General features: G+C 47.9%; 1 protein-coding gene across 1 annotated transcript; it reads left to right on the top strand.

Moving 5' to 3' along the window:
- The first annotated feature begins 3,169 nt into the window (after positions 1 to 3,169).
- Positions 3,170 to 8,221, top strand: TMEM106C (transmembrane protein 106C). The gene is made up of 7 exons (XM_016201065.2): positions 3,170 to 3,373; positions 4,684 to 4,747; positions 5,233 to 5,392; positions 5,481 to 5,621; positions 6,063 to 6,112; positions 6,570 to 6,623; positions 7,523 to 8,221. The coding sequence occupies exons 1-7, from the start codon at positions 3,190 to 3,192 to the stop codon at positions 7,617 to 7,619; spliced, it is 750 nt and encodes a 249-aa protein (XP_016056551.1). The 5' UTR covers positions 3,170 to 3,189; the 3' UTR covers positions 7,620 to 8,221.
- Positions 8,222 to 11,293: the final 3,072 nt, after the last annotated feature.

Here is an 11,293-nt window from a genome sequence, read left to right as displayed (position 1 = left end):
GGGCCCCAGCTCTGCTCTGGCCCACCTGGAGAGCCCCAGTGAGCTCATGTCTGCAGTAGCCTCACTGCTCATAACCAGGATGATGAAATAAAGCTGGCAGCCAGGCCCAGGTGAGAAGTGATGGGTGTCTCTTGAGGAATGTGCTGCCCAATTAAAACTGCCTCCCGGATGGCTCATGTGGATGCTGGGACTTTTCCCCAGGCCATGCTGGCCAGCCTCCAGGATGAGTCGGTCTGCAAGCATTTATTGAGGGCCTACTATGCGCCAAGTGTTGAGCTGGGCGCTGGGGAGACAGCGAGGAATAAGAGCCACACCAGAGTACAGTCCACCTGTCCTAGACACACCTTTGGAAGCAGATGGTCAGAAAGCCTCGAGGGTTCTCCTGGTGAAGCCCCCAAGGCCCCTTACAGTCCTCACCAACCCAAAGCTCTATCTTTTCCTCCCCACAGGCCGCATCCCTTAGCCTCTTTCTCTTCCTTCCAAAGCATCCATAGCCCCCAACCTTCCTCAGGCCTACTCTTCCTCTTAAGCTGGTATGCATCAGGCTGCTGCTGTCTCCTCACCCTCCCTGCTCCTGGGGCAGCCTGGACAACCCTCTGTAACATTAGGCTTATTGTACCCTGTCCTCGGCAGGGTTCCAGCAGAGGCCACAAAGTGGGGTGACACCCAAGTTGCTAAAGGATGGGCTCATTCCCCAGATTCCCCAGGTGAATTCCCTGTCAGAAGTGAGTCCTCAGAAAAGAAAACTGAACTTGGAAGACAGGCCTCAGGCAGGCAAGGGGCATCCCTCTGTCTAAGGGCATGTGCCCCAAGGGCAGACATTAAAAAGGGGTAGAAACCTAAGTGTGGGCTACATGGTCTGTGGTTAAAGCAATCAGACTGCTTGTGTTAAAACCCAGGCTTTCCTTTTACTCCGTGCCTGCATCTTTTAGGATTGCATCATGCTGTAAGAAAGAGACAATGAAAAAAACCCCACAATTTGGAGGGGGTGGTTATTTTTTTCATGTAATGAAAAGTCAAAAGATAGGGAGTCCAGGGCCTGATGTGGCTCCAAATGCCATCAGGAAGCTGGGCTCCTTCTGCCCATCCTTTCTTAGCATACACTTCTTGCCTCCCGGCCACAAGATGGATGCCCCACCTCCAACATCAATTCCAAATTTCAAACAGAAAGAGGAAAGTCATAGGACTAGTTGAGTCTCCATCCCTTTTAAGAAGCTTTCCTGGTAGTCCCACCCAAACTCTACTTACATCTCATTGGTTTGAATTGGCAAGAAAGGCTGGGAAATATATTTTTAATTGAGCACACTGCTGCCCCCAACAAAATCAGATTTGTATAAATAAGGAATATAAACTAGTATAGTGCTTGCAAGGAGAGAGGTGAAGACCAGATTTCAGGAAGGAGAAGGTGTGGGCAGGGGTGGGAAAAGAGAAGCAATGGCTCCTTGTTGCTCCTGACAAATATATCTTGCTTGACCAAACTTTATTAAGGCTCCTGAACCTTCTCCTGGGCCCCTCTGTTCATTTATTGAAAAATCCAGTTCTAGCAAGAACTCCCCACCCTCCATATCTGATCACCTTCTAACCTGATGGCATTCCTCGACCTCCACCATCCCCCAGGTGAAGTCTGATCACCCTGGCCTGTCTTCAGCACGAATCCTATTAGGTCATTTTAGCCAGAATTCCCCTTACCCCTGATGTCTCCTCTTAGTAATTCACACCCACTGACCTCACCCTGCTCCTAGCTATGAATTCCTACTTGCGCGTGTTGCATCCAGCCTTGAGCCCAATCGCCCTTTCCCACAGCAGGGCCCTGCTGCAGCGGTCCCTACAGCTATTGCCATGACCCCTTTGAATAAAGTCCGCCTCACTGTCTTCAACAACTGTCATGCAACAGTTTTTTCTTTAAGTCCCTGCGTCTTACTCTAAGGCTCAGTGCGGTGACTGTGCCCAGCGGTTGGCAGGTGGCTAGACAGACGCAGGGACTTGAGCCTTCCCCCGGCGAGAATGAGGAGAGAGGCGGAGGTGGCGGGGTCTCGGAGGCGTCCCGCCTCACTGCGCTGCCAAACAGGCCCCGCGTCCACTCCGCTGGGTCCTCTCCTCGCCCCAAGCATCACCTTCAGGAACTGCACCTGCTCAACGTCCGCCCTCGCCCCGCCTGCCGCAGGCTGAGCTCAGTCCGGTGGTGCCTGCAGAGGAACTCACCCTTGCGGTGCGTGCCTTTGGGCGCGGGGAGGCTGGGGGGCAGGGCAGGTCCCGCAGCCGGGCGAGAGCAGGATGACAGCACAGCCCCTGGGCTCAACACAATCGCTGAGAATGGCTCTGGCCGCCGGAGCCCCCTCATTCCTCTCGGGCGGAGAGACATTCCGCTCCTGAAACTTGGCTGGAGGGTCTCCCAACACTTCTGCGGACCCGCGGAGCGCCGCGCGCTCTCTGCGCGGTTAACTCCCCCAGGCCGCGCGGGGCGCTGCTCTGCCCGCTCGCTGCGGCCCTCTAGCGGCGCCGCCTGCGGGGCCACGAAGAGCGCACGCGCGCGCACGCGGGCCTCCCGGGCCGGCTTATCATTCGGCGCCTGCGCACCGAGTGCGGGAAAGGTCCGGGGACCCGAGAGGCAGGTAAGCGGACTGAGTCGGGCAGGTGGCGGGGGTTGCCCAGGAAGGAATTGCTGGGGCTTCGCGCTTTGCAGGTCCAGGGACTTGGGCTTTCGCTCCCCTCTGGGCGAGTGAGTTTCGCTTTTTGCCGGGGGGGCGTGACCTGAGCCCGCCTCCCGGGCTGAGAGGCGAGTGGGGGGATCTCTAAGGCTTGTTATTAATTTGGGGTCCGCTCTTTGTTTAGGGAGGTTTTCTTGAGGAAGGCACAGAGTTTGCAGCAGCGGACAGGGAAGGGACAAAGCTAGACCAGACGGGAGCTCGGTGGGACGGTGAGGAGCTGGGCGGGTTGGCGGAGGCGACCCTGTGCTTCCTGCTGTGTGGAGGCGTAGGAGGGGGCTGGGAGCACTGCCACAAAGTGGCAGAAGTTGGTAGAAATTGTACAAGTGTCTGGGATCACACTTAGGACAGCAGTTTGGTCATTTTTGTGCTTTCACTTTTCTCATTGATACAGTTTCTTCTCCCCTTGTGCAGTGTGACTATTAACATGCACTACCTTGACTCTTTGCATCCTAGGACATGACACAGGTGGCACATCCTGGCCATGGGGTCTCAGCATTCCACCTGTGCTCGCCCTCCTTCCTACAAGCGAAAGAGAGATGACAGAGAGGATATGCTGGATGATAGGGAGCAGGAAGAAGCCATTGCCCAGTTCCCATATGTGGAGTTCACTGGGCGGGACAGCATCACCTGTCTCACGTGTCAAGGGACAGGCTACATTCCAACAGGTGAGAATCTTTGATCATGGGAAGGATGATTTCCCAGTGAGAATCCCAGGGTACCCACAGGGCTTCTGTCTCCCAGACAGAGCTTTTTTTCTAGGCGGTAATATCGTTGTAGATGGTGCCCTGAACAGGAGCCAGCTTGGCTGATTTAATAAATTTGGGCAGGTTCAATGACTTCTCTTGGTTTCCTTATATTTGAAAGCCTTTCTTTTTTTCACTTCCACTCTTTTCTTCTTTGTTTCCTTGGTTTGGAACGTTTGGTTTTGTTAAAGAACAAAGATTCACTTGAGTAAATTGGAAGATCTAATTGACTTTAGTGAGCATTTCATAAATCGAGCAGCATCCCATTTAGCAAGTGTAGAGGAGCTGCAAGGAGCTGTGCAGCGTGGAAGGCTTTTATAGGCAGAAACTGGGTGGAACATGAAAGTTGTTAGCAAAAAAAAGAAAGGATTATTTCAGTCAAAGGGGATTGTTTTGGGGGGTGAGGGGGGAGTTAATGGAAAGGGTCCACATGACAGATTATCCCATTGGTACTGGCCAGAAAATTCCAGACTGACTGGTTAAGATTATATTCCTGGAGAAGACTGAAACTGCAGTTAGGTCAGGTATTAAGTCTAGGTTCATTGTCATGGTTTTTAGCACAAGTGACTCCATTTTGGGCTTGTGGTTGTCTCCTAACAGTTTGCTGTACATTGTGGGATTTGTTGACAGGCACATTTCTTTATTGCTGTCACTTATAAGACTCGGAACAGCTTTGCTAGTGGGAGGTAGGACACCACCTTGGAAGCTTCTGTTCAAGGAAGCAGATGTTGAATCATTAACAACCTAAGATCTGAACTATATGTATATCACATGGAGAGAGAAAATCAAATGCTCAGGAGGTGGAGCCTGGATTAGGTGCAGAATCATGTACCACAAAGCTGGTTCTCAGAAAGTTGTAACAGCTTTGATAGTCACAGAGGTTTAGAGCAGTAAGAACCATCTACTCCAAAGCTTTCATATTAGAGGTAGGAGACAGTGGCCTAGAGGGGTGATGCCTTCCTCAAGGCCATGCAGGAAAGCCAGAACAAGATCCTAGATTTCTCAACTTCCACGTCACTGCCCTGGCAGCACTGATAGATATTTTATAATTTGTGGCACTCTATAGATTTGCTTGTTTCTTGTTTATTAGCCCAAAAATATGAAACTAGTGTCTTAGAAATGTCTAATTCCAAACAAGTATATGTTGAGACAGGCTAATGTGCAGTGGGAAGGAAAGTACTACCAACACACAGGATTTATTTTACTAAAATAATTGTTTGGTTCTTTCATAGAGCAAGTAAATGAGTTGGTGGCTTTGATCCCACACAGTGATCAGAGATTGCGCCCTCAGAGAACGTGAGTTACCTGCCTCTCTCCTGTTAATACCTACTTCTACTCCTAGTCCCTTTTTATACATATGAGTGCTAGGTAACTTTTCTAAAACTTTTATCTATTCTTGTAAATTCATCTATTCTCTTTAATACTATTTGCTCAAGAAAGATATCTCTGCCCCCATCACCCTCTGGGGAGGGAAACTTGAAGCTAGAAACTTGAAGCTTGAAGGGAAGGAACTGAATTGGAAGGATTTGGAGAAGAGGGGTGTCATGGGAGGTGAAAAGAATGTTTCTGTCCACATAACTCCTCTCTTCAGCTTCCCTTCCCAGATTGCAAACAGCAAAGGCTTTTATCACTCCACTCATTCTTGCCTGGCTTGTGGTTCCTAGACTGTTGTACTTACTTTCCTGTCCCTTCGCCGTCAGTCCTGGTTGTGCATTTAATCTTAACCAATTGGACTTTGATATCTGACTACCTGAGTTGGTCATATGCTTTGTCATTTGCAGTAAGCAGTATGTCCTTCTGTCTGTGCTGCTCTGTCTTCTGGCATTTGGTTTGGTGGCTTTCTTCCTGTTTCCACATTCAGTCCTCGTGGATGATGACGGCATCAGAGTAATGAAAGTCACGTTTAATAAGCAGGACTCCCTTGTAATCCTCGCCATCAAGGTAAGACTTAGGGCCCCCCTTCCTGGGTTGTGCACCTGCAAGTCTCAACCCAGGAAACTTAGTTGTTTCCTCACTTGCCCTGTTGCAGGTCACCCTGAAAATCAAGAACTCCAACTTCTACTCTGTGGCAGTGACCAGCTTGTCCAGCCAAGTTCAATACATGAACACAGTGGTTGGGTCAAATGTGACAACTAATGTCTCCCTTATTCCACCTCGGAGCGAGCAACTGGTATGCTGTTCTTTTAGGAATCTTGCCCCAAAGGCCTGAGAAGAGTGGGGGCTGTGGGAATGCTGTAGCCTCTCTCCTTTTCCTCTCATTTCCACTTGTAAGGACTGGTTGATGAGAGAGACCTGGTGGGCTCTGTAATCATGGAAAACTAAGGGGGAAAATTAGTTAGCATTTAAGTATTAAGGGAACAAAAGAATATGTAAAACAAAGAAATTTGGTACAAATCAAGAAGAGGCAGAAGGATAGTCTGAGGTCCACCAGCCTCTCAGAAGGGAAGAGGTAGGAAGAATTTGTTAGAACTCATCGTCTGTGTGAGGGACAGTCTTGGAGAAATGTTTGTATGTGATGGAAGGATGCTCCCAGGTCTTTGGATGCTGATGACAGTACTGTTCTGTGTCAATCTTGCTTGGCCACAGACCAACTCTGATGTTTTCCTTTCAGGTGAATTTTACCGTGCAGGCGGAGATGGGAGGATCATTTTCCTATGTATAGTAAGGACGCTTTTCTATGTTGCTCTCTGGATGAAAGGGATGCAGAGTTGTGCTCAGTTGATTGGGACTAGTTCTGCCTTAAGTCCCAGCCTTTGGCCTATAGGTTCCCTAGCTTTGGCTGTCTTGAGATTTACTTGGAGGATGTGTTTTTTGATACTTGACTGAAGTGCTGGAATATCTAAAAGAGAACATTAAGCCACCAGAAATATTTCCAAGCTCCAATATTTGTATGATAGGTTTGAAAAAACAAAAAGTATGGAGCGGAAGGGTGAAAAGACACTGTGGGGATTGGGAGCTGCTGAGCCAGGGCAGTGCTGAGGTCAGGAGAGTGTGGGAAAGGGGAGGCGCCCAACAGGGCTAACTGCTCCTCAGTTTGACAGTGTAACTCTGTGCTCTTTTGCTGATTCTCCTTTTTTTTTTTTTAAACTAAACTGACTCCGTTTTTGCTGTTTGGTAGCTTCTTCTGCACATTGCCTGATATCCAGGTGCACAACATAGTGATCTTCATGAGGTACGTCACTCTCCTTCCTTCCTTCCTGTGCCATGGCCTTTGTTTTTGAGCCTGACCATCAGGCTGTGCGAGCTTGCCGCCTCTGCTCAGGAGATCCCGTGTGACCCACAGGGCAGGGCACCCAACCAGAGAGGGGATGCCCAGTGCCTTCAGGCACAGATACAGTGAACTCTCGGTGTCCTCTGGATGCCGTGTCCAAACCTCCTTCGCAAATCGCCAGACTCACAGCAAACAGTTAGATATATAATGTTTTCCGTGAAATGAGGTCTAGTTCTATGATCCATTTAGAGTCCTGATGAGACTAGTGAAGAACAAAAAGCGTCCTCAGGGTATAAGTACTGAGCATTTGGCCAGACTGACTTACTAGCCACACAAATTACCTATTGCATGTCACGGACCTTTAGGGGTACTCCTAGTACCATGACTGTTAAATTTGAAGATGACAAGGGTCTGCTGCAGACATTTGAAATAGGAGGCTATAGAGCAAGGTTTCCTAACCTCATCACTATTGACATTTTGGCCGTAACAGTAATTTGTTGTGGGTGCTTTCCTGTGCGTAGTAGGATATCTATCAGCATCTCTGGCCTCTATCCACCAGATGCTAGTAACACCACTTCCTCACCCCTCAGTTGTAACAACCCAAAATGTCTGCAGACATTGCCAGAAGTCTGCTGTGGGGTGAAACAGCCCCCAGTTGAGAACTGCTATGTAGAAAGTCACTTCATGGCACAGCATCTCTGTGGCTGTAGAAAGACTCTGGGTTCCTGGTTGCCTAACCATGAAGATATGTATATGGGACATGTGGATACTGTTGCCTGAGCTTGCAATAAATTATTTAGGCAATTTTTCTTATTTCATCTCAAAAACAGAATTAATTCTTCATGGTTTCTTTTTCCTAGAACTTCAGTGAAGATTTCATACATTGGCCACATGACCCAGAGCTCCCTGGAGACACATCACTATGTGGATTGTGGAACAAATTCCTCAGCTGTTTAGAAACTGCTTTTGATTCTTCCATGGCAGCACCTGTCGGAAGAGACACCACATCTGTTCCCAGGGCCTGAGTTCCATACCTACCCCAGGTGGAAGAAGTAGAGGAGAAACGGGTTCTCTTAATCCCCAGCAAACACCCTCCTGCCACTTGGGAGGAAAGCTTGCCCCAGTAGCACCATTTCTGTTTCTCCGAACCAGCAGAATCACTGCCCAGTACCGAGTCTATGCCCAGCAAATAGTAGGCACTCAAGGTTTGAAGAATTTAATTCAGATCTTTTCTGCTGTTCTTGGAGCATTATAAATGGAAAGCAGACCGTGGTACTAGGTTATAAAACCATGGAGTGACATGGAGGTAGGACTGTTAGTGCAGCTACACAGCTGTCATCAGAACTTCATCTGCACAGAAGAGGCAGCAGGGAGGGAACATGTGAATCTGCTCCCAAATACCTAGGAACTTTGAAAAAAAGAAAAGCAAAACTTTTTTTCTTGTAGAAAGTTATAATTGTTTTTACCAAGAGTCTATGTGGGGCTTGATTTACCCTTCATCCATTGGCTGGAACATGGATGGGGGATTTGGTAGAAAAATAAACCCTGCTTTTGATTGATCTGCGTCTCCTTTGCTTGCCTGGATGCCTTAGTAGACGCCTCTAGGGAACTGGAGACTAGTTGCCTGCTAAGTAGGTCAGCACAGGATGGGAAGGGAAGAGGAGGAACCCTGATGGTACCATCCCTGGTGGCTCCTGTCACAGAGAACAGCCTCAGCTTTCTCCATCTGCCTCTGGTGGTGACAGGCTGCCCTGTTGCTTCCAGATTAGAGCACTTGATGTCCCCTGGAGGTGGGAAGAAGTAGGGCAGAGGTGCCTGAGGAATAACTCCACCCTCCCCCACCCCCCACTGACTGTAGTTCTGATTAAGGGCCTAGTTTGAGTTTGAAAGTTTCTTGAACTGACTCCAAGCTCTCAGCCACCAAAGAGTGAGCTCCAGCCCCACAATGGCAGAGAATCTAGTTGGGAAGGTTGAGTATTTGGGGTTCAGAACTCGGCTGAGGTGGCATCTGGAAGCCCTAACAGCAACAGGTGGTGACAGGATCTATATCAGTCCTCATTACCATAGCTTGATCTTCAGTACTTCAGTAACGATTTTGATGCTGAATCTTTTGACATTGAAACTAAGGCTAAATTTTGTGACTGTTTTGCTAACACTGACCATGATTGAGTCCAAAACTGAGAGTTGAAAGCTGAGTTTCAGTGTTTCACTGGCTCCTTTAACAGTCTGTGTGATCACAGGAGTGATAACTGTAATTTTGGAAAAGCTACTCATATTTGTACTTAAGTTTTAATAATTCTTGTGACTGAGCCTCAATAGCATTTCTTGCTGCTTAGCATTATCTTTAAATCCAGCTGTGATATTCAAATGAAAGCACTTAATTGTTTTAAACAGAGCAGTAAGTCCCACCTCATAATGCTATGAATTTGTATACCTGTTTATACTCAGCCTCCCAAGCTGCACTGTGGGTTACTCTGCATAGTTGTGTTTTGCTTTCCTTCCGTTCTTAAACAAATGCATATGATTTGCTCTCAGCAACACCAAAATAGAAAAGGGAAGTGGCTGGCTTGGGTGTCACTGCCATCATCATTGTATTTGTAGTGGATTGAAATTTGTAAAGAATGTTTCTTAGAAATGAGGCTTCATCAGAGATCTCTTTTTCTCTGTAGCTTCTGGCTTGGCCTCTGCTGTGACCTCTTTCTTGCTCTCGGACTGCTTACACTGTGTCACTTGGTTGAAATCTCCACTTACTCATTCATTCCAGAAAAGCATGTATTGAGCACCTGCTATATGCTAAGGATTGCATTTTCTGATGTGTTTTGTCCAGAGTCATAGCTAGAAGTTTAAAACATCATGACAAGCCTTTATACTCACTGGAACCCATCTCTTCCCCAACTCTAGTTACCCCAAAGCAGGATCCCAGCAATCTCCAGGGCAACTGTCTAGGAATTCTAAACCCAAGTATGAAGCAAATTACTAAAAGTATTGGCCTATTTATAAATGCTCTCCATGAATCCTGGGGTTCCCAAATATTTCCTCTGTGCAAAATAATCCTTATTCTTTGCCTTTATAAGTAAGATTTCATCACCTCAAGAGCACTCTTCAGATCTTCTGTTTCCTCACTTGTTTAGAGGAGAAACTATTTTCAGAAGTTGTTCTGTAATTTACCCAGGATCTAGGGCACTTGAGTAAGTCTTGACTGGAGCAGACTCCTGACTTCTAGTTAAAAGCCTTCAGGTACTTTCGTAGAGCTGAGGAAGCTCAAGAGAGGAAAAGTAACCTTACTGAGGCCTCACAATTAGTAAGCCAGGTCTGTTCACTCAGTCCTGCTGGGGTCAGGATTTTATATGAGGTTATTCTAACTGGAGAGAACTTTTGCCTTTCCTGGGGCATCAGGGATCACAGGAATTAGTACAAACCCGGTTATCTCACCTTCCTCTCTGGGCCACTTTGGGATAAGGGAGCAGCAGGGTGGTGCATTTCAACTTGACCCCTTACAGGCAAGGTTTTCTATTCCTCCGCTTCTCTTCCCTTAAGTTCTTCCTCTGGTTCACTCCTCAATTACTATGCAACAGTTACTGTAATTTCTAGATTTTGCCAGGTGCCCAGGAAGTGCATGGGCTGCGAGGGATCACCTTGATCTCCTGGTGCATATGGGACTTATCTTTTTTTTTTTTTTTTAAATATATCTTTATTGATTTCTGAGAGAGGAAAGGAGAGGGAGAGAGAGATAGAAACATCAATGATGAGAGAGTCGCTGATCAGCTGCCTCCTGCACGCCCCCAACTGGGGACCAAGCCCGCAACCTGGGCATGTGCCCTGACTGGGAATCGAACCCTGATCACCTGGATCATAGGTCAATGCTCAACCGCTGAGCCACACCCTGCCGGGCTGGGACTTACCTTACAAAGGTCTGAGCTGCTGGCCACAATCTACTGCGCTGCTTTAGTAAGAAGCGGCAGCTCTGATGCCACTGTGGGAAGCAAAGTGAGCTAGGAAGCAGGATGGGCTCCTGGAGTGTGATTGACAGGTTCAAACCAAACTCAATTCTTCAGTTCCACCTGCTGTCTAAGGAAATATTTTAATAAGCATCTGTACACCTCACTGCTCTCCCATTAGCTCTCTTGATAAGATTGAAGGTTGTTTAAATTATGAACTAGCCCTGTCTAGTAGAGAAGGTGATAGCTTCCTCATTTTTGCCACACATACACATCATTGGAAAGCAAGGGACACCTGATGGTAGGGAGAAATGGGAGGCTGTCTATTCATCAGCCTGATGTAGGGAGGAAGTCCAAAGAAGCTTTAAGTGTAGTCCAGGAAATGTAGAATGGGGGCAGGGGAGCAGAGGTACAGGGGCAGGAAAGAGGAATAGGGGTGGGTTAAGCATTCAACACTCCCACCTCTCCTTGACCTAAAAGTCTTAGAAAAAGACACAAGTAGGTCATCAAGATTGCCTGATTGTGTGCACTTGGCATGGGCCCCCTCAGATTCTCTCCCCTCCCCTTCTCCCCTCCTCTTCTCCCCACTCCCTCTACACCCTACTCCCTCAGGAGTGGCTCCAATCTCTCCCATCCAGCAAGACGTAGCCCACACATTGTCCCATCCCGAGCTCAGAGCCTGTCACTTCTCTT

Source organism: Miniopterus natalensis, chromosome 2, assembly GCF_054644295.1.
Source record: "Miniopterus natalensis isolate mMinNat1 chromosome 2, mMinNat1.hap1, whole genome shotgun sequence".
NCBI lineage: Eukaryota > Metazoa > Chordata > Mammalia > Chiroptera > Miniopteridae > Miniopterus > Miniopterus natalensis.
The sequence above is the reverse complement of the archived record's forward strand: the minus strand, read 5'-3'. Positions and strand labels throughout refer to the sequence as shown.